General features: G+C 31.5%; 1 protein-coding gene across 1 annotated transcript in view; it reads left to right on the top strand.

Moving 5' to 3' along the window:
* The first annotated feature begins 4,257 nt into the window (after window positions 1-4,257).
* Window positions 4,258-25,259, top strand: part of LOC137933554 (atrial natriuretic peptide receptor 2-like) — a 62,676-nt gene continuing 41,674 nt past the window's right edge. Inside the window, exons 1-4 of the mRNA XM_068777516.1 lie at window positions 4,258-4,344; window positions 12,735-12,955; window positions 14,911-15,054; window positions 23,850-23,979. Coding sequence (XP_068633617.1) covers window positions 4,258-4,344; window positions 12,735-12,955; window positions 14,911-15,054; window positions 23,850-23,979 — 582 coding nt within the window. The remainder of the gene's footprint in view (window positions 4,345-12,734; window positions 12,956-14,910; window positions 15,055-23,849; window positions 23,980-25,259) is intronic.

Raw genomic sequence — 25,259 nt, 5'->3', positions numbered from 1 at the left:
TAATATATATAATATTGTAGTTTTGTATGTCTGGTCTACTTGATAATAAGTTCATGTTTTATTAATGAAACTGAAAAAATTCATCAAGTCGATGAAAGCATGCGTGATTTTGGTATTCCCAAAGAAGATTCTCGTTATGGAATGAATACATCATTTATCCGTAGATGAAGACATTATTCGTCTCGCCACTTGTTAAGAATATAAATGAAATGAAAAAATTATAAACAAAATGGCCGACAGAATTTTGTCGTCAAAGACGAAATATGGTGACAACTTGATTACATTTTACTAATCATATGGTCTAATATAATAGTCTTTTTAATAATAATCACAATAATACAATTCATGATATATATTAATTTTATTTATATTAATTTTATTGTAATTATTAATGTTATAATAAATAAATTATTTAAAATTATTTTTAATCTTTCACTTTTTTGAGCAACTTTTATAGGTTAATGTTTTTTATGCGTGTGTGCGAAAATTTAGAAAAAAAAATGCGAATCTGATTGAATTCTATTAAAAAAAGCGATTAAATTTTGTGTTAGCCTTGAAAAATCGCTACACAAAAATGTTTTTGGTGCTGATCAATTTAACTATATCACGAGTTAGTTTTCATAACGGTCGCAATAAAACTTAAAAAAAAATATTTTTAAATTTGGAACGATAAAGTAACGATTTTTTAAATTAATTATCACGAGCCAGCGTTCCACATATAAAAACTTTTTCAATATACAGTCTCAGCCACAGAATTAAGGTTCTAATGTGTCTGCATATGAAGGTCAACTACCTACTAAAGTAAATAATTATGATGCAGAGCATGTTGCTTAGCTGACTCTCATTCTAGTACATTACTTACGTAAGCTATGACGATGGAGTGACGTACTCGCTTTGTGGCTGTCAGTCTTTGTGGAATCTTCGACCTTAACCACAATAATCGTGACGATATAAAGCGTGTAATTCAGAGAAATAATTATTATAGGCAACAAAGAATAATTAAAATGGTTGTTAATATAAATTTAGATCAAAGCTTTTGTTATAAAGTTACCTAATTAATTATTCATATTTTAATTGTAAATGTTAACGTAATTAATAAGCCATCTTCTGTGAAACCGACATAAGGAGGCGACCAGAGGGGTACGACAGAGGTCAGATCCTGCACAGAGACAACATCTCGCTGCATGACAGCGTTCTGTAGGATGTTCTTCATCCACAAAACGAACTTTCAGAGTCGCAAGTTTTAGAGCGACGGTTCTAAATCTACTAGTTTCAGCGACTCGCCCGCACAAGTATCTTGTGTAATCTCCTTCTTTTTCTTACTTTCAGTCTATAGACGCCCTCTGCAAAGCCTATCCCACAAAGCTCGTCACAATGACCGGTCCTAAGCTGCCTGCATCCAGCGACTTACCGTGACCGCTATGTTGTCAATAAGTAAGAAAAGGTCTAATATATAGCTACTTCCGCTATGTAGCAGTAGTCGTGCAATAAAGTGCACCGCCCGCCAGCCCGTTGATAAATGCGCATGTAGATATTTAAGATCAGCATGCGTAGCTGAACAGGCGCGTTTGTACATCAAATTACCTAAATTACATCGGGTATGCGCATTTTTCACTTTATTGCACGACTACTGCTACATAGCGGAAGTAGCTATATATTAGTCCTTTTCTTACTTAGGATAGACTTCCGCAAAGTAACGCCTGAATCCATTAGATATGTTGTCAATCTTTGTATAATGCTCATTTTTAATTAATTATCACATACACCTTTTGGTGTACTTTTATTATAAGTTTATTTTAAATGTAAATTAATAATTTATTTAAAAAGTTAAAAAGTTGGTTTCTTCGTCATCCTAATTAATATAAATTCGAAGAATTGTGTTCTTGTAGAGTAGGAGTTTCGAAGAACATTTATATGGTCTGTCCAAATTATTCCATATGAAAATACAAAATTTTCCAGTAATTCCTTTGAAAAGGAATAAGATAAACATGTTGTTTGATATAAGATTATTTTCAAATACGTTATTTGTTCGATGAAGGAGAGGTTTACGATCAAAGGCGAAATGAGTAAAATGTTTGTTGTTATCACAAGTTTACTTAGAAATGTTTACCAACGTGAATATTGAAATGTAAAATCAATAGTTTTACATAAAACGAAAAAAAAAATAACCAAAGGTTATTATTTCTCTTTTTACATTAAAAACAGAATCACGTTGTATCTAGTCTCTGTCAAGATAGTTTTAAAATAAGCTTAATTGAATATTTGTGTTTCAGTTCATAGACGCCCACTGCAAGGCACAACCTTTCTTCAAAAATCAAAATCAATCGCCACGCTTGGCAGGCGGCTTGGCGATCTCAAAGTCGTATTATGGTACGCACATAGAGCTTCTGTTCATCCCCTGTAAACTTTTTTGTGAGCAGTGGCAAACCTATATAATTAATGCACAAGTTATGAATATTATAAGATTGCATTCCGGGAAATGTAATCGCGACCTACGATCGTAAATCTCAGTCTTAAACTGCAGCAGCGACAACACCGAGTTTATGGTATATCCCCCTATAAGTATCTTTTGGGGGAATCCCATGTCGTGCAGCAGGCGTCTATAGGCTGAAAATACTATAAAAATACATGATGTGCATTGACGAATATGAAGTTTTTTTTAACTAAGGAAAGTGTTTAAATAATTTTTGGTTGTCGACTGTGGATTATCTTCGGGAACATTCTTTCAAATGAGACTGAATGTTTTCGAAAATACGCTTGTATGTTATAGCTATTATAATCGCCGCAAATTCTTTTAGATTTATTTTTTAAAATATACCATAGGTTTTCGATGAGTTACAGAAATTTGAGTCCTTTTGAGTTATTACGTCATCGTTGATATGGATTTTGTGAAAATTTCTCTTTCAGCCTTCATGCTGGCTTTAGATGTGTGATATATGCCCTCATCCTGGTGGATCCAAGTCAGGGTGTTGTATTTATTAAACTCTTGTGTCTTTGATTCATCATTCACTTCAGCCGTAATTTGTCTAATGCTGTACATAGGCCTCCGCATATGACCAGGAACAATTGGCTGCATTGAGCGTCTTTCACCGACTTTGTGGAAAGAAAGAGATCATATTACAATTCAGCAATAATTAATTTAAAACAGTTAATTTTAAACCTTAATAAATATTATAAAACAAAAAAAGTACAAAATAAAATAGATTCAGCGAAAGAAATACTGTATGAAAAGACTTGTAATCTATAGTTTTATTATGATTAAGCGTCTGGTGTTTCTCGGTGTATAAATTTAAAGAAATACTCAATACAATTTTTCTAACGATAAATTTATTTTCATGCAGCAATTTTAGAAAGGAATGCATACAGTAAGTTTAGTTTCATAATAGTACTTTTTTTTTAAAATTTTCATTAAACATTATATTTAAATTCCAATATTTAGGTGTATTGGTAAAAGGCACTATTTTTTGTCTTGACCCTTCTTTGGTATTTTACATATTTACAATGTCTATACAAGATTATTGTTTTAGGTGTTAAAACTGAGATGAATATGTAGCTTTTTTACAGCAAAAGTCTTTGAACCTTTACACTTATTTCGAGACATCTGTATAAAGTTACCACCCTGAAATATGTTACATTATTTTTTTTTTGGAACAAGGCAAGCCGATAAATTCTGGCTGTAGAAATTCTGCAGGGATAGAAAGTAAACAATAATTAATCTTAGTACGAGTAGTTATTCGAATTTTGAAAACATTTTTGCTAAATGTATTATTACGTTATTTATCTAATATATAAAATTCTCGTGTCACGGTGTGCGTGATTAAACTACACCGAAACGGCTCGACCGATTTTCGTGAATCTTAGCGTGCATATCGGACAACATCTATTTTTCATCCCCCTAAATGTTAAGGGTGGTCCACCCCTTCCTTCTTTATTTTTAAGATGACATTTTTTCTTTTTATTTTTGTATTATACAGCATACAAAAATACATAGAACCCTAAATTTTCATCCCTTTACGATCAACCCAACGAACTAAAAAAAAGTTTCCTAGAAATAACATACATACACAAAACAACGTTTCCGGGATCATCTAGTTACTTATAAAATCATTTATTTCTGGATACGGTGTACTACATATTCATTAACAGCAAATGTATTGTACATTCACTTCATTAAAGTTTTTTAAACCTATTACGAATCAGCGTGTATAATTTCATTATTGTTTCAGAGATGTAAACGAAGCTGTTCCTATAATGAGGATGTCGGTATATGAGCAGATCAACTCCATTCTTCTTCTCTACATGACGAAGAATGTCAAATCTACAACTTCTCCATTATGGCGGCAAGTTATAATTATTACTATGAATTTATTCTTTTGGAATTTCATATTTGGGTGGAATTTATGTCAGGGCATTAATTTTTTTTAATATGACGTAGCTATATGAAATGATGTTTCCGTTTTTGTCAATGCCGTTTTGCTTTAGTAAGTTATCTATTTATTATTTAAACAGAATATAAAATACTTGAATGATATTTTAAAAGTCAACTTTAAGGATAATAAAATGATATCGAAATAAGATATTTAAAAAGATATATTAATAGAATATCTTGATTGTCTAAATATATGCACATATATAAACGATAGCATTTGAACAAAAGTGATAGTTTTTGTAGGAAATAAACAAAATTTTATGAACATACAAAAAAATCTTAAAAATTACATGTTGTGTGAATTAGTAATAAAAGTGAGTAAATATATATTTACGAAAAACATCATCTATATATCAGCCCATCGACGCCCACAGCAATACATCGACGTACATACAAATAAATAAATATATGAAAATATTTATATCATACTTTTTACATTTAAAATATATATATGTATGTATGAAAAAAAATATATATATAGATACATATATAAATGCATACAGATGTATACGTGCAATTGTATTATACGCTGAAATTTGTAGTATATTTAAAAGTTTTTATTTTATTTTCTATTTAATAAATACACTCTAAACTGCCCTCTGCTTCATGTTTCTCATCTCCATCCAAAGGATGTCTCATACAGATCGCCTCGAGCTATAAGATATAAGACCGTTTTCTGTACCTGTATATAATTTTGTTTTAGTAATAATGTTTGATATTTTGGTACATTTTCTTTTTGATTATTTTATATAGAGTTACGGTGTACAATTAAGTGATAATAAATAAAACATGAAGTGTGGTAAGTAGCACCCTTATTGTTATCATCATTATGATTTCAGTCCCTTTATAGATTTTTTAATAATACCAGTTGTAAGCGGCCTGCATCCAACCTCTTTCGACGACGTCAACAAGGCCGTTTGTCCAAGGCCTAAGCGACCATCTGTTCTGTTCGCTATGTGGCCAATCCACTGCTACTTATGAATCCGCTAGGCTATTTCGGTTACTTTCGATCACGCATTGTATATGTCACAAATATAGCGAATAGTTAAGGACAAAAATAATTATTACACATTTTAATTACCTTTTAACATCTTCATAAATAAATGTACTTCAATATATTAATGCGTGAAGACATTGTTTATTATGTAGTGCGAGTGTGATAGGTATACATACAATTATAGCCGTCTTTATCTAACCCGGATGAAATCAAACACGTCATTTCCGTGTTACATTTACTTTTCAATCTGTCAAATGTAATATCCGTATAAATCGATGTATGCGAAGGCGGTAAAAGGTCGACAATTTATTTTCAAGCCTATTAATAATTCAATACTCGTTTCATTCTTTTACTACCTCGAAGATATAAAGTTGATATCCGCTTCTAAGAAATAAAAAAAAAACAGTAGTACATGGATTTGAAATAAGATTTGTTTAAATATAGAGATGAATATAGCATATGATTTCAAAAAGTTACCGTAATCATGACATTTTTTTAACATCCCCTGTTATTTTGCTATATCAAAGAAATAATGTTAAAATAAATAATAAAATATATTGCAGATCCGCTTAGAATTATTTATGGAGATCCTTTCTAAATGTAAACAGAAGAATGCCAAAAAAGCCCATTTTCATGGATACTAGAATCAAATATGTTTTTCCTATGACGGTTTCATTAAACTTAAGCTAATGAAAACTCTAATTTGAGAAGAGCCCATGACAAACATCCTATATTAGAAAACTTATAAAGTGAACACATCAGTTGTCAAAATGTTTGATCATTATGCGTAGTCGTCATTGTAATTTGTTTGGTAATTACCAATCTTACACTTTCTGACGTTTTTTTTATGGCCCCTGCTATTGGGGACCTCTACTTCCACCCCCTATTTAATTGGGAACAGGGTTTTGTATTTCTTAATAATTTTTTCACTTGAATTTTTATTTTCGTTCTCGTCTTCCATAGTACACAATATCTTTTTTCCTCCTTCTATCATTCTACAACTCCATCTTCCTTTCTCAATAATTCCATTCCTTTCGTACATCCTCAAACACTTCAGCTATCCATTTCTATTACAGTATCACAATTTTGATTGGTTTAATTATTTTCTCGTACATTAATTTTATCACGGGTTTATTTTACAATTTTTTTTAATATTATTGAATCTGTTTTAATATTTTTACAATGTTTTATCTGTTTTTTCTAACGTTATATGTAGAACGATTAATTTCTATTTATATATATATATATATATATATATATATATATACATATATATATATATATATATATATATATATACATATATATATTTATTTATATATATAGCCGCCACAACTCAATAAAATGATAAGTCAAAAATATAAATTTTCAGGAGTGAGGAATTTCTAAATATTGATTATATCTCAAATATTTTGACTATATAATGCTGTGAAAATATACATCAGAACATTATTGCATCTATTCTTATCATGCCGAATAGGAGTAAAGTTTTTACTTATATCGTATAATCTTTAGAAAAAAAAGGTAACTTTGCCTATCCCCGCCATTTTTAGCAAGTAAATTACGAAAAGAAACTGACAAGGTCAACCCTATAAATATGATAACAGCGATGGTTATTTTATTCGGTGAGCGCAGCGACGTGTATATATGTATATATATATATATATGTATATATATATATAAATCCTTCTTATAATCCCACACATTTTATTACTTGAAGAAGCTCAAGTCCTGTAAGAGATCACGTAGGTAATTGATATGTTGTATTACACACACAATTATCTAAGTATTATATTAAAATAAAATTTTGATCTAAACTCTAAACGAAAGTGTTTTACTTACGGAACTAAAAAATAAATAACCAAGTACAAACATCAATATCTCTTTCATTTATTCATGCCAAAACTTAAAAACGTCTTTACGGATTTCATTCTTTATAAGTTTCTTTTTATTTTGCAGAAGTATCTTATAGTAAAAAAGAAAGTTGAGTAGAAACTTCAGACATTTTACTAAATACTACGACTATTAAAACTTTGCACAGTTCGCTTTGGACTTTGCGCGTTTATAGTTCGCATTCTATTTCTATTGAGTATTCAAAGCAGAACAACGTCAGGTCATTAACTATAATAAAATTAATATTTATTTATCTTTTACCAGGTTTTTGTTTATTTATCGGCCACTATCCTCCTTGGAGGTTCCGTAATGCTTCTCATATTAGTCTGAGTTCTAATTTCGAATTTAAATTAAAAAAATAATTTAAACTCATTTTTTTATTTTCTTTTTTACTTTATTGGAGATAGACAGCAACAAAAGGCAGTAAGAAAGTACAAACTTAGAAGCTTAGAAATATAAGATTAATTACAGTTGTTACCTTATAACTATCTCACTGAGAACATATAATGATTTATAGTCAAACAATGAAAAAACAAATAAAAATAAAGACATTACTAAGCAGGGATCAAAGACTATGGTTTATACACTTATATTATGTTTGTTTATATATTTATATTATATCTATATTATGGTTTAAATTGCATAGTGTGTACTCAATAATTTGGAACGAAATTGTTTTTTAAAAGATATGAGAGAACACGAGAATATATCATTATCACTAACATATGAATTGTGGAGGTCACACATTCTGTATAAGGGTGCACGATTACCGATATTTGTCCTAGCTGTTGATAAAAAAAGAAATATATTTATTTGTATAAATTTTAATGCTTTTAAAAACTTTTTTTAAGTCTGAAAACTGCACAGAGATGGAGATGTTCGGTAAAGACTTGAATCTTACTGATTAGCGGTAAAGCCAGTATTTGATAAGGGAAGAAAGAGAAAATCTGTGTTGTTGGATTGTAAAAGATGCTACAGTCATAGTATATAACACGACATGGTTAGTCATACACAACATTATTAAAAAATATTGTAAAGAGATTTTATTTGTATATTTTTATTTCCATCATAATTAGTGGGCATTGCAGTATTAAACCGGAGCTATTCAATTCATCCCAGCTAATGCTTTCTAAGATAGATTGGAAAAGTTACTTTCCTAAGCATACCTATTCAAATGTTTCTTTTAATTTTGTTCAAAGCTTTACATAATGGATTTTTAAATATGTACTTTCTCGCTGTACCTTTAAGTTGAATTTGTATTAGCAGTGTTTAAGGAATATTTTAAAGATAAACAGGAAAGAGCCAAACGAAAGTAAAGATTAAAAAAATATCACGGTTTGAAAATATATAGTCACTAAATTGACTTTTATGTTGTCGTGTGAGAGCGCGCTGCTTTCTATATAAACTTTTATGTTTACATGTGTGCGAATTTAAGTAAAACCTAATTTTTTTTTATTATTTTGACTGATACATAAAAGTAAATAAAATTGGAGTGTCTGTTTTTAATATTATAATAACCGCTTTTAACTTCACGAATGTGAATATATGTATATACGGTACATATGCAAAAATTACATTTTGTTAAATCTTTGTCTGTCTGCCTTTTTGTTCCGGGTAATCTCGGCTATGGCTATATTCGATTGTTGCTGCACGCTGTTCGCCTTTTTGGATTTTTCAGCTTGATCGTGATAGTCTCCACAGTAAGAGAATACTTGGATAAATAGCTCTTTTCGACTAAACAATTCCCTGGAAGGATTCCATTAAATATCCTGGTGTTACTTTCGAGTCCTGATTCACGTTCGTAATGTTAGGAATAAAGCTAATCTCGGAAATGGTTTGACCGGTATTGACCGAACTTATACAGGAAGGTAGCTGAAGTAATGAGTAACTTAGGCTAAAATAAATTTAGAAAAAATTCTTACACGAAAATAAAAAACGATTTTTTTTAATTCCTCGGCGACGTATACGCGGGCACACTTATATGTATATATATATATGTATTTGTGTAAATATTTGCAGACAATATCACTATATCACCGCACATGGATTATGACTAATTGAGAAACCAATTGTCTAGGTGGATTATAGATAGGACGTTGTTAATTAGAAAGTATAGTGCAAAGTGTTGTAGTTGTAATATAGGCTGAGTATTGTTCAAGGCATTGTAGTAAACAGGCAAAACATTGTCACTGACGTAGGTTGGAGAATTGCTCTTTTGAAATTGCAATAACAGTGTACATCGCTCATGCCGGTGGGGAAGAAAGGTTATCAAGCAGCGAACACGAGGCGGAAGACACGTTGGAAGGTCCCCTACTAGGTAAACGACGTAGTTAAAGTCATGTCATCGTGGCGTAATTTGGGGATGATTATCTGGAGCGTTCTCCTAGAGCTTTTTACCGTTAATATTGACCAGAAAATTGATTCATTGAAGTTTAGTCAGTTTTTCAGTAAGCATATCTGAAACGATCATAAGTTGAAACGAGCCCAAAAAAAAAGTAAATTAAAAATTTTTATATAACAATTGCAATGTGCAATTTTAAATAAATATTAATTTTTAACACTTTACAGGCGTGTTCGTATTTCTCACGTGCGTGTGAGTAATTTTGTACTTTCCTGAACACGTGTTAACGTTTACCACAAGTACAGTTACAAAACGTTACCTTTTTTTTGGTTAAATGTTGTGTCAATGACACTGGTTTTCATGTCCAAATTGTTTATTAATAAAATATAATATATAAAATTCTCGGGTCACGGTGTTCGAACTTGAACTCCTCTGAAACGGCTTGACTGATTTTTACCAAATATAATATGCGTATTCAGTAGGTCTGAGAATCGGCTACTATCTATTTTCCGTACCCCTAAGTGTTAAGGGTGGTCCACCCCTAAATTATTTTTTTGACAATTTTTTTGGTTTTTATTTTATTATGATACAGCGTACAAAAATACATACAACCCTAAATTTTCACCCCTCTACGATGAACCATTATTTTTATTTGTTAAATAAAAACTTTATGATCAGCTAGTATTATATAACTTACAAAATTAATTTACAGGGTGATAGTCTATAAGTGTAAAATATGTAAAAAGATGAATGCATAGTTCATTTGCAGTAGTATACGCAATCCAAAAATCAATGGTTTTGCGAATAATAAGTAACATAATAAAACTTTAGTAAGAAAAAGCTTTTTCAAATTTCGAATTATTATATGTTAATATTTTTTTTATTATCTGTCCCTGTAGACTTTGTACTACCAGAAGGTATTGACCTATCGAATTCAAATTAAAAAAATAAACAATGTATACCAGTGTGATCATTTTATACATGGGAAATAGGCCTATGAGTTCAAAGCTTTTTCATGATAAATGAGCTTATATATATTAATTATATAATGAGATTATATAATTAATCACCTGTCTAATGACGCATATAAAACTAATTGAAATGTTGCTAAGTTTTAGTTAATTAAGTCACGATTTATTTATTTATTTTTGATCTCATAGTTTCGAGTATTTTATGGCATTCAAGATGGCAGGTACAACTGAGATGTTTGACATTTATATGTTATAGTTCTTCCGAGATTCATCGGAGATACCTTCTATTTTTTTAGTTTACAGTACAAATGTAGTATTACTTCTTTTGTATATTTATGCGTGGATCCAAATAACTTCTCATATAAGCTTTATTGATTGAAAAGCATCACCTGCCAATTAAAACTGTGCCTATAAATTATTTTTAATATTTAAGTTTCTTATTCTTTCGTTCTTGTACTACACAGATAATCACTTCGTTGACATGTGTTAAATTATTATTACAATTATTGAAAATAACTCGATGTGAGGTAGCGCCGTGATTGAGGACTGAGATGGTAAGTCGCGAGTTTGATTCCCGGGATACGATGTTATATAATTTACACTATGTGCATAAATTATATGGGATTGCCACTGTTCACGAATAAGTTTCCAGAGTTTGGGCAGTAGCGTACCCTAAAAGTACACTGCGATTGCCAACCAGCCTGTCAAGCTTGGCGGTTATGGTAAGGTATCTTTGGTCGAATATATAATATCCCTCGAAGGTATCTTTGGGAATGCCTATGCCTTGCAGTAGGCATCTATGGGTTGAACCGACTTGATGAGAATACAACTTGGTTATTTTTTTAATTCTTACATCACAAAGTACTTTTTTTGATGACCTTTAAATTTCTCATTAAGTCTACCGGATGGTGAAACAAGTCAAGATCTTTATATTTCGAATTAGCTAGATGAAGCAGTTTATGCATAGTGTTTGTGCATATAGGAGGACTCAAATGTCATGCGGTAATATGGACGTGATGTATTTATTAAACAAAGTATTAGGTGTGAATGTCGCGTATTTTATATAAATACATTAGAAGATAATTTTTTAACTACATATTATAGGGATCAGTCGAAATCACATAGTACCAAAGAACGTTACACATTTGGAAATTAATTTTTATTTATATAGATTAGTCAACACTAAGTTATGCACTATGGCGAACTTGTTAACCGTTGTTAATTAAAATAAATATCGTGCGGTCACTGCTGAATTGACCACAAGATATATATTTATTTAACAAATTTCGCCAAAGCTGTTTAAAATGTTGAGTCTGAGATGATTCGATCTCAGTGAGTCATTTAAAAGGACGAGGCATTCCTCGGGACCATGAGTCATTTGTTTGAGTTCATATGATTTCTAGTTTCAATTTATTTTTCGTATTTTCGTCTACTAGTTAATTAGACATGGTGATTCTAATAAAATTTTTAGAGTGGATTACTTAAAATTGTTTTAAAATTAAATTTAACTCACTTTTAAGTTGCAAAATTTTTTTACGTATTTTATCTATGCAGAATTTTTACAATTATATATCATACTTGAACTATAGAAAGTGATATATTCGAGCCGTTGATAAGTTGAAATATTAGTGGGCACGCTACACAGCAAGCAGAATAGATGGTTAAAGGTCCTTAAGATTCTGTTAAAGACCACGGACCAGCACGTGCATCGTATGTCCACCAAAAACAGATGAACAAATGACCTTGTGAAGGTCGTTGGAAAACGCGGGATGTAGACCGCTTCCATCAGGTCTTATTGGAAATCTGTGAAGAAGGCCTGTGTCCAGTAGTACAAGTTTATCGGTCGAGATGATAATATGACTTGAAATTTGGTAGGAATATAACTTATACTCGGTGGAAGTTACATTCCTACCACATTAAAAGACTCGGAATCTTATGGTTACTACGTGTACGGGTGGAAATCACTTTTATATTTATGGACAGGAATAAGATGGACATACGATCTTTTTGATGATGATGATGATAATGATAATAAAGTACGCGTTTATGTAGTCATTAGATTTTTTAGATCATATCAAGACCTTACTTGAACTTCTCAGGCAGCTTTTAGCAAACACCGAATTGCTGAGGACGAAGGAGGAATTGTCTCGTATCCTGATGCTGTCCATCTACTCGTCTAACTCGAAACAGCTGGAGTTACAGCTGTTAACCAAACTCCTGGTTCACGTGGCGTCTGTACACGATCACATAGAGCTTACGATTCAGTACCTAGAACTAGAGGGTCTGGATGCTGAGGTGAAGGTTTTGGAAAATGTAGGCTTCATGTAAGTATGTTATTGATCTTTTCCTCACTTCGTCGTCATGACAGCCAATAGATGCTTACTGTAAGGCATAGGCCTGCGTCAAGGATTATCATTGTCACTGGTCTTTTGCTGCTCGCATTCAGCGGCTTTCGACCCTGATTACGTCGTCGGTCCACTAAGTGGAGGATCCACCTACTGCCACTTCAGACCCTATAGTACGAGTTAACAAGAGTAAAGTTAAGGAACCTTTCTGTTTTTTCTACTTATTTTTAATCCCGATTAAAAGAAGTTGCCAAGATATTGAATATGACCTTCATCGTCTATTCAAAGCGACTCTGGGTCAGATGTTGCTACTGAAAGGAACCGGCGTATTTTGAATAAGATCTTGGTGCTACTTCAAAAGTACTGAGAACGTCCTACTTGTGGGCTAACTGCACAAGGATTATTCCACCGAAATAGAAAAAAATCTATGATTTTGCCTAACTAAACTATATATGTATATTTATTTTTGTAATACAACTAATGCATGCAGTTGTTAAAGTGTCATGGAGTAGTTATATAGTTAATGTACAAATTATGAATTATAAAAGATTGTATCTCGAGATCGAACCTGTGACATTCGATCGTAACTATCAGTCTCCAACCACTGGACTTCCACTGTTCATTGTTGTTCAGTGTCAAAATCAAAATCTAACAATTATGTTTATATTGTAATCTTTGTTGATAGTGCCAGTTAAATGAATACATCCTTTTCTTCGTCTAGAGCAATATATTCCAACATTTTATAGGCCACCTTAGCCTTTCTAAGGGTTAAACTCCTATCGAGTCTACTTTCGAATTGCCCCCCCTTGACAACCAAATTGCTCTCCTTGGAGGCGTGGGCCTCACGTTGGGAAACACTGGAAACAACATATATTTCTAGGTTCCAGAAGTTAAAGTTCTATGAATGATCAAGTTAATCTCGTAGAGAAATCTCGAGCTAAATATATACCGCTCACTCATGTGGATAAGTAGTTCGTTGAACGTACATATGTTTTTAATTAGCTTTATGTTTTTTCCACATTTCGTACCCAACCCTTATTCGAGAGTGGGTAATGGCCATAATATATCTTTTAGAAGTTTTCCTTGACTTCGTTTCCGGGGTTCGAACTCACGATCTCCTATAGCATTAGCCTATCACCGCTCTAAATGATACCTAGATAGTTTAAGAATTTAACTAACATAAAGCTGTTTAATATATGACGTCAAGTGAACGTTTTAGAATCGACCCAGTTTGCAAACGTTTGATTGACGTTAATTTAACCATATATACAGTTTCCAAGTTAAGTAGGTCCGTGAAAGTATCCGATAAAGTAGACCAAAGAAGACGTAAGTGTAGAAACTTAGTTTTATTAATTTTAACACGTTTACTTATAGTTTTTATAACTTTACAATAATAATGCAAGTCTTATACACGGGTTCCGAAAGAATGCCGAAATTGAGACTTTAGTAGCACAGCCAAATATCATTGGCGAATATAAAGCTCAACGAATCCGCTGGCTTGGTCACTTGGAGCGAATGGGATCGGATCGGAGCGTGAAGGTAGCGTACCTGGAAAAACCGAGGGGTCGAAGACCAGTGGGTAGACCCAGGTATCGCTGGATCGATCGCGTTGAGGCAGACTTGCGCGGATTGAATGTCAACCAATGGCAGACGATGGCGCAAGATAGAGGAAAGTGGAAGTCTCTCGCTTCGGAGGCCAAGACCCACTTTGGGTCACTGAGCTAGCGGAGTAGTAGTAGTAGTAGTAGTAGTATACACGGGTAGCGCAGTTTTACATCATAGCTCAAGTACTATACTAATGTTTAGACTGGGATACTAAGAATAATAAGAATATACGTTAAGGTCCTTACGTATTTGAATTCAAAAATGGAAGGAACTTTTTTGCGACATTCTAGAAGCTTCTTAAAAATTAATAGCCTCCTAAATATTTTCAGTTTTAACGGTTCTGAGGACCTGCATATTGATGGAGAAGCTGCGATTGAAGCCGTGAAACTATGGGCAGAGCGTTACATAGCACTTGCGGCGGGTACAACCGAAGATCTAAAAGGAGTACAGAAAGTACTGTCAGATGTAATCAGGTAATTAGTTTTTTTATTCGCATATGATTTCATAAGGAGACAGTGACAAGAAAATGTGTAAAAGTAAAGTGTATTCGTGGCTTTATAAATAAAATTTACATGTAGACACACCTTTTGGTTGTTGCTTTAAATTCTTATGACAGAAACTGTAATTCTTAAAAGTTTCTGTTTATACCTAGTTAGTATGTTGGTATGCACAAATAAAACAACAAAAAAATAATATATTCCAAAACAAATGATACAATAATAAGTGTAGATAATAAGTGCCATATGTTTAATACGTTCAAAAAATTCCAAGCTCATGGTAAGTACTTAGTCGATCGATAAATTAGATGCGCATAAGAAAATCAATAAATTTAAGAAGAATAGTGACGCAGTAAGATTAGTCCAAAAAATAAAGGTACGTTAGTAATGCTCTTCATTTCTCTAGACTTATTAAATTCTCAACACTTTTGTAAGTAATGGAATTATTATATACTCCCATGTAATGTATCTGAATTATCTAATAATAAATTGAATGAGTTGTTATTTTAGCACACACGCCTACTGACGCCAACTGTGAGACAAGGGTCTCTCCCAAAGATATCTAAGAGGGGAATTACCATCACCACGAGTAGGCAAGTTGGTGATAGTAGTGTGGTATTATGGTACTCAGAGGACACTGCTGCCCAACTTTACGAAATTTATTTGTAAGCAGTGGCAATCTTATACAGTGAAAGCTTTTTATTCGCGTGGTATATGTTCCATAAATATGCCCTGAATATAAAATCCGTGAATCCGGATTTGTAATTTATACGAGAGAAAAGGAGATACGTTCCAAGTTGACAAAAAAAAAACAAATACATACAATTCATTTATTTATTTATTTTATTAATTATCCTTTATTGTACACGATAAGATACATTTAATAAGTTTTACAATAATATAGAAAAAAGTACAATGGCCGGTCTTATCACACAAGGCAATCTCTTACAGACAACCATAGTATGGAAAAGGTAAAAGTACTTATAAAGGGTATTTTACGTGTACAAAAAATACATATACACAAACAAATGAACATAAACATACATAGACATAGATACTTAAATATACATACATACGTATATAACATATATACTTATAATAAAAAAGGTTTAATATATATTATAAATATAATACAATAATAAATAAAAACATCTAACTGACTTCGATCAGTATTGGTACAATATTCAGATTGATTAAAGTTTTTGTATATTTTGAATAATTATCTTAAGGCTTAAACAATAGTTTAAAGAATTTTATATTTTTCTCGTTCTTGGCAATTTTAAAAAGCTCCTTCAATTCAGACATACGCAGCGGTCACGTTAGCAATTTGCCTTTAAAAAATAAGACCAAATTCCATAGACGGATTAATGTTCATAAAGAAATCTCAAAGCTTACTTATTAAAATTGCCAAAAAATGATATTAACATATATTAAGCGATAACAACATACTTTAGGCAAAGTTGTTTAAAGGTCTATTTTTTTATCAATCCATTTAAAGGCATTTACGAATGATACCGGATTGGATACCTTTTGGAATCCTTTTTTGTTATATATGTACTTGTTAGATCCGCGAATATGGGAATTATTAGCTACGAATAAAGGATTCGGATTGTTTTTTTAATACGCGAATGAAGGAAGTGCGAAAAAGGAGCTTTTACTGCAAAATTAATGTATAAAGTTTGATTTATATATAAGACTGCATGTGATCTGCGATCATAAATCTCAGTACTCTACCGCTAGGTTACGATCGCTCTATCTTTTGATAAGTTTATTGAATCAAAACATTAAAAAATTCTATGACAGTGTAAAAAATTTTCAAGTGATAATAAAACTGGGGTATGAATTGTTCTACTATTATATTAAGGATATTATAAACTGGCATGAAAAAACCTGGCTGAGTTTGGCATGATCTTTATTTAGATTAGGGCGCGTTTCCTACCCTCGCTGCTTGCAGTTGAAGGATGGTGATTAGGCTTTTCTAGCATTCTTCAGATGATGTCTACAAAAGGGTGAATGTAATAACCTATTACTTGGACATTTTTATATCATCATTAGTATAATAGTCCTGTGACACAGGTTATATTACTCTCACCTATGATCTAATCGTTCTGACTCAATGTTAAAAGAATCTATAAAACTAACATACAATGTCAAGGAAAAACTCGACGAAGGGTGTTGCTCTAAATCAATTAAGAATATTCATATAATACTATGACTAATTAATTACTGAATTCTTTTACCTTGTGAATCAATAATTTTATGATTTTAGCATTGGTTGGTAATTGGGTTTTTCACCTATTTATTTATTAACAATTTAACCCATATTGAGCAATGGTTGACTTCTTTACTAGTCAACCTAGTGTTGCACAAAGATAACAAAGGCAGCTGTAGAAATTTAGAGTTTGAAATAGAATAAAACAATATAAATATAATACATAATCTCAATCATTGGCTGTATATGTAAATCTTTAAAAATGGCGAATATAAGTTAGTTTATTTATCAGCTAAAAGTTAAAAAACTTTTACATCTATTACAAGTCGCACTGTTTAATGTGATCACTGAAAAACATAAATTTATATGAATTAATTTATTATATTTCTCTATAAGAATGTGACAGGCCGATAAGTTTTGGCAGTAAAAAGTCTACAGCGACAGATGATAAACAATTGTATCACAAATATGAGAAGCGTCCTGAAATAAAAACTATTTATTTAATTATTTATATTTAATCTTAACATTTAGTAATCCGAATTATGAAAACATTTCTGAAATCTTTTCATTTGTATAGTGAATCGTCGTCGTTTCATAGACGCCCACTGCAAGGAATAGGCTTCTCTCAAAAATATCTCTGGAGGGATATACCATAATTAGGGGTACGGAAATTTCGTATTTACGAAATAGATGCGAATAAATGCGAAAATTTCTTATAAATGCGAATAAATGCGAAATGTATGCAATTTTTCTGTTTTTCAAGATCATTTTTAAATTTAGTTAATTGATGAATATACACACTTTCATAGGTAAATTCAGTGATGTCAACCCCGTATCATAGACCCCTAAGGCCTACGGGATATATTTCTTGGCTTACTTATCAGTTAAGAAGCTCTTTGTTTTGTGTAAAAGACCTCTGGTTAGTTGAAAATCCCTAATTTTTAGAAAAACGCCTTATCTTTTTTTCGAACTCTGCCATCAATGGGCTAATCCATGAACTCATTAATAAAAATATAAATCATAATATGCATGACAATTTGTTGGCCGTCAAATGCAACTTTTCGTCCTTTGAAGGAGCAGAATCTCATACAGAGTATTTGACATCCAACTTTACATAGTGGACGCTTAACTCATCTTTAAAATATACAATGACGTCGTAACAAACTAAAAAAGAACGCTTAAGGTTGCGAATATTAATTTTTTTTTACGATTTTTTAATTAACTAAACTTGTCAAATGTTAAGGCATGCACCTTTAATTTTGAAAAATTTTTGTCGAAAAATGCCTATTACTACAAATTTAATAAGTTTTAAAGTATAAATGCGAAATTAATGCGAAATTTGCAATGTTTGAAAAATTTAAATGCGAAATTGGTGATTTTTTTTTTGCGAAAATTCCGTACCTCTAACCATAATCACCATGCTTTTTTTATTTGGCCTCTGCTATTGGAGGCCTCTCGTGTCCCTAATTAGTTGGGATCAGGGTCTTTGTTTACAAATAAGTTTTTCAGATTTTTCATCTTTATTCTTCACTCACTGTCATACTTCTCCATTTCTTTTATTCTTACCTTTTTTCCATCACAACCATAATCACTATGCTTGGCAGACTGGTTGGCGATCGCAGAGTATTATTATGGTACGCAGAGGACGCTCCTGCGAATCCTCTGGAAACTTCTTCGTGAGCAGTGGCAACCCTATTTAATTAATGAAAAAATCCTTCACCTAAGATTGCAAGTCTTCTGCCATTGTGCAATGTACTACCATTGAATAGGGTGGACCATACATTAATTACCAGCAAATGAGCAATACATTCACCCCTTTTAAAACTTTTTTTAAAAGTTGTGTATAGTGTACGATTTATCAAAAGGTTTGTATTTAATAACTTTTCAACACAAGATAGATATCGAGAAACAAGGAAAATATATATTAGTCGACAGAGTCAAGCGTATTAAGATGCAACACATGGAAGGTCCAAGGATTTAGGAAATTTAAAAACACACATCATGCTATTAGAATCAACTGTTGTTGCTCAACCTCGGTAGGTCATCCGACAAGGAATAGTATGTAATTGAAACATGTGATATATTTCAAGGTGATGACGTCAAATGTAGAGCTCTTTTTTATTTGTTTAATTTTAATTTACTATTTTATTTTCAAGTGAGTACATAGACATTAGAAGACCACTTAAAAGTTTTCACAGATAGAAACAATACAAAGTTGAAATGTTGGTAACGTACATATAAAGTACAAACTACTAATTGAAAACAAACTTTATTTTTAAACACTAATTATTCCGAACCACATATTAATGTGCTGACCACGTCACTCGCAATTAGAACGAGTTAATCTTGTTCTAGATTGTTACAGAAAAAATAACTGGCCATAAATAAATAGTAACAAGAAATTTGGAAGTTTATTAGTATTTAGCGTGTATAATATTGGTAACAGTGAGCTTTATGACGACATTATTTTGTTTGAGTCCCTATGAACTTCAAAGTCATAAATATATCATTACTTGATTCTTCTCTTCAGCCGATGGACGTAAGTCTCCCAGAAAAATCTCTTTTAAATTGCATCAAGACTATACTTCCGAGTGTAAACACAACCTGCAAACTAAATAAAGTATAAATTGTAAACAAAAAAATAACTGTAAAACAAAATTTTGTAAAATAAAAGAAATAAATAAATAAACTGTGAAACTAAGAGATTAGAAAGAAAGAAATCGAAAAAGAGGGAAATGGAATGAAAAAGTAAGACAGACGAAATGTGGAAAGTAAAAGAAAGAATGAAACAACTTATGATGAACGGATGTAGAGTGCGGGAATAAAATAAGATGTGAAAAAAATTATTAAACATAAAGAAATGACCCTGTTCTTCCACATGATTGGGGAACAAAATAAAAAAAAAACATATAACCTCCGAATTAGTGCTAGTTACCAATTCAATGTTTGTAAATTAATCGCTTTATACAGGGTGATTTAAAGCTTTCACGAGAGGTTATATAACAGGGTGACCTGTATAACAGGGTGATTACAAATAACTTTAACGATTACTCTGAAACCTGAGTGTAATAACTTTTGGCGGCACAAACTGTGTTGAGTGAGACAGTAAACGATAATTAATTTTACTATGTTGTTATACGAATTTTATTGACGCTTTTGACTACTATATTATTATTAAGTTATATATTAGTAGTATAGGTCTCCTACAAAGATATCTAGGGGAGATATACCATAACCGCAATGCTTGGCAAGCGGGCTGGCGATCGCATTGTGGTATTATGGATCGTAGAGGACGCTGCTGCCCATCCTCTAAAAACATGTTTGTTACAATTAGCAATTCTATTTAAGTAATACACAGTGTGTGAATTATATTAGATTGAATCACAACCCGATCACATGTCTCAGTGCTCTACCGCTAAGATACTATTTATGTAAGATGACCAGGTAACCAATTACCTGTATATAATTTACGATTTATAAAAAATATGCATTAGTCAAGTTATATAAAAAAAAACTTACAATCATATACTTTGTGGCGATAATTTTATTATATTGAAAAAGATATTGATGTCGAAAAACAAGGAAACATTTTAGTCGGTGAAGTAAAACATGTTAAGATGCAACACGAGGTAGGTCCAAGGATTTAAGAAATCTAAAAACACACTGGCTACTAGAAGAAATAGTTATTACCCAACCTGGGTAAGTCATCCGTTAAGGCATAGTAAGCTTAACTGTTTTTGGATTCCTGATGTGATCAATATCACGTGTTTCAAGGTGATTACGTTGTCTTATTTTTTTACTATTTTTAACATTATATTCTGGTACTATTTTATTTTCATATAAAAAAATAGAACTAAGAAGGCCATTTAATTTTTTATACAAAAATTAAAATTACAAAATTAAGAGTTTGTATATAGAGTTTTATAATCTACATATTTGAAATATATTAACAAAGCTTTTCAAGTTATATTTTTAAAAAAACTTAAATACCTTAAGCACCTCCATATTTCTTAGTGATCTTTACAGCTCCGTGACTTCATATGAGTCACCGCATTGTACCGTTAATTGACACCGCTACGGACTGCATCGATATACGGTTGGGAGAGGAAAAAAATGCAGTAAATTCATTTATTTGTCAGCAATTAAAACATATTACATATTATATTCGTTATAACGTTACCTTTAGAAATATAAATAAGTCTGTTATACCTTTCTATCCTCTTCATTGCGTCACTAATTCGGATTGCAACTCAGTGCATTGGGCAACGGTGTGGATTTTCCAAGTTGTCACCGCTTTTCCTGGCCATTGGATTGAAAAACTAATATATTTGATTTGTGCGTGCAGAACGAGTGGGCACACCTATTTTTATTAGTATTGATGTGATGATTTTACGAATAGTCCGAGTCGTAACATTTGCCCCCAGTACCATATTTCAAACGCCTAGATATGTAATAGGTCCGCTTTTAAGTCCGTCTAAGCTCAATATAAGAATATGTATAAGATAAGCGCGATGATTTTTCTTAGTTATATGGTCATGTTTCTAAAGGATACCTATCTTTTTATAGACTCCAAAAATAGGTATATCATTTATAGGCAAGTGTGTATGCTTTTGCAATTTGCTAACCTAGCATTTTATTAATAATATTAAAATATTTAATATTCATGTTATTTATGATTAACAATATAGTTCATAACGTTTTATTTCTTTATATTTCAATAAATAAATCTAATTTCGTTAAATATCGATTAATCCCAGCATACGGTCACAGAATTTAAGTAAAATAAAGTTAACAAAAGCCTTAAACAAGAAGTAACTGAGAAAAAGTTTATGATAAAAACACCTCCATGATAATCAGAAACAAATGAGGACAAAAAACAAGCATAACTGATGTACTGTCTCATCCTTTACGGTTGAAGTGAAAGTCAGTAGGACTTTTCTTACTTTATCAAGGCAATAGATTGATAAAAATAACTACACCATGGAAATGACCAATATCAGGCACGAGGAATGTTTCTAGGCCACATAAGCGAAGGTCTGTTAAATTAATTGACAATACTAATGCTAAAAAAGATATAATCAATAAGAAAAAAGTTTACTAACAAAACTAACCTTACTAATAACTAATTGATTTCAATAATATAAAACCTTCTTTTTTAATTTACTTTTATTTTCATTTCATACGTTATTAGAAATATTCCTCGTGTCTGATATTGGTCATTTCCATCGTTTAGTTACGATTGACGATTTTTGACAATAATATACGATTCGATTGATGTTAGTCATTAGTTTTTTTGGCTTGGGATACTTTATTGAACTTTGGGTTTATAACCGTGAGTGGAATTATAACCACCAGACTTTTCACATAATACGCAGACAGATAAAACACATCAAGTGAAAAATCTTCGTAAATAAATATTAAACGCAAAATTTGTTACTAAGCGCGGCCCTAGGCAGCGGCACGACTACTTCGGCTAATTTTTTTGAAATCTTTTGTTAAAATACGAGGAAGATTCTAGAGGAAATAAAAAATGGAAAAATTGCGCGTTAAATATTAATAACAACATTTTTATTCTACCATAAAATCTGTAGACTAAGTTAAGAAATATTTTGTAGCTGTCAAATATTTGACGTATATAGTAACCAAAAAATGCGCGTAAAAAATAAAACATTTCAATGAAAATATAATCAGATTATATTTAGTCTTGCAGTGTATGAAATAAAAAACTTATTTTTGTAAATAATACTTGTTTATTATTTACTTGTTAAATTTGAACTGATCACTCTGAAATACGTTTCATTTATTTTATTTTTATGCTTGACACGGGCTAATATAACTTTTGACGGAACGCAGTCTGTCGAAGCTGCCAGTAGCAACTTAAACATAATAAGTTGGTCATTAAGTTTTGCTTTAAAGGTAAACATGTTCTTGTAAGACTAAGGAATTATATAAATTGTCCAGTTCAAGACCTTTAAGACTTGCATTATTTACAATAAAAAGATTTAGGCGACAAATTTTTGTTTTATGATTTTCGTCAGTTCGTTTTATCTGAACTAACAACATAACCAAAGTCGCGGGAAGTCAGGAGGTACAGGCAGCACGACATCGGTCATTCAAGTGATTTTTAGGAAAGGCGTATGCCTTGTGTTGAGCGTCTGTCGGCTGAAGAGATTGAATGAAAGTTTATTCTCGTTTGCAGGAAAAAAGTGATTTTAAGTTAGATGGTTACGATTACCCATTCATGAAAAGCTTATTTATTTTACTCATTTTTTCTATTGAAATGAGATAAGCCAATAACTTCTGGGTATACAAAGTCTGCAGGAACAGATAGTAAATAAATATTTTAATAATCAATGATCCGAAATTTATGAAATATATTTTACCTATTACGTAATTCATTATTTCTAAAATTATTGATTTAAGGATAGTGTGTAGAAGACTTATAAAGTATATATATTGATATTATATATATATATATATATATATTTATGCATATATACATATAATATACATACATATTTATATATATATAGGTAGTAAGTAATATATCCTTTTCCAGGGACTCAGCTAGCTACGAGGTATGGACAGCCAGAAGAACTCTGGCTATTGGAATAGCCGTGCTTATAGTGGTGTTACTGGCTTCTCCCATTCTTATCCTGCTTCTGAGACACACCATTTGGACTATCCAGGTATGTTTAATTAATAATCTGGTCATTTGTCTTTTAGCTGAAGTGGCTATCTTCCGCGGATTAGTAGTGACAGCGATTAGTTATTACAGAAGGATTTTCTCAGACCGCCACATAGGTCTTAAATAGATTTGGAGACCTTTGACTTCTTGGTGGACGCTTTAAGTGACCAAGATCCAGCCTCTGGGAGGTAACTTTGGTTTGGGCTGTCACTCAAAACGAATTAAACATTCTGAGAGATCTCCCGAGATGGCCGATCTTTGATATGATCGCCAGCTTTTGTCAGGTTAACAATACTGTAATTTTTGCTTAGCGCGGAGAGAATACGAGTATTCGGTGGAAAAAATTCCTATAATGTTTGAATAACTCCTACCCTTTACGTGTTCGTTCGTCGTGAAAGTTTAGATTCATCCAGCCGGAGAAAACGACTTGGTCTTGTGTGGTAGAGATTTATTTTATTTTAGTCTTGAGTTACGGTCGTTAGGTCGTTGGGGAAGTCGCTAACGTGTCTCGATCTTAGGCCAGTTGGAAATATAAATCTACCCAAAGTGATATATATATATTGTGATATATATATATATATATGTATGTATATATATATATATATGTATGTATGTATACATATATATATAAATATATATATATATATATATATATATATATATATATATATATATAATTACATAAAATAAATATAAATAAGTATAAAAACTGTAGGTAAAGTTAACGGATTTTGGATTAATCACCATTCATTACATATATCTATCTCTCTCTCTCTCTCTCTCTCTCTCTCTATATATATATATATATAAATATAACCTTATTATTAGGTAATGTGTTTACTTTTGGAGCTGGATATTACCTACTTTTAGATATGTGATTCATAAAGCACTTAATGTTTTCTATTTTAAGTGAGTTAAATTTTTGCGTATGACATTTAAAAAAAAAAAAACTAATTTTTAACAGATTTTAAATCGATTTACTTGCATGTGATAACTTTCACGGTATAATTTCTGGATGGCACATGGTCATTTTATACATTTCGGACAAAAAGTAAACTTCAAAATGTGGATACTAATACCTCAATTTTATCCGTAAGAGTCGGTACTACAGAGCACTTAAAACATCAGAAACATGAAGATCTGTTATGAAATCCGATGAAAATTAGTTAGTTTTTATACCGAATGGTAGGAGAAACATTAATAGATAAACATAGTTATTTTGTGGCCGTTGTTGTCTGTAATATTTTTTTTATAAATCACCTAATCACGTGGCGCCAACAT

Source organism: Battus philenor, unplaced genomic scaffold (genome assembly GCF_028537555.1).
Source record: "Battus philenor isolate CCGP_79_NKW_IND1 unplaced genomic scaffold, ilBatPhil1.0.hap1 SCAF_13, whole genome shotgun sequence".
NCBI classification, from domain to species: Eukaryota; Metazoa; Arthropoda; class Insecta; order Lepidoptera; family Papilionidae; genus Battus; species Battus philenor.
The sequence above is the reverse complement of the archived record's forward strand: the minus strand, read 5'-3'. Positions and strand labels throughout refer to the sequence as shown.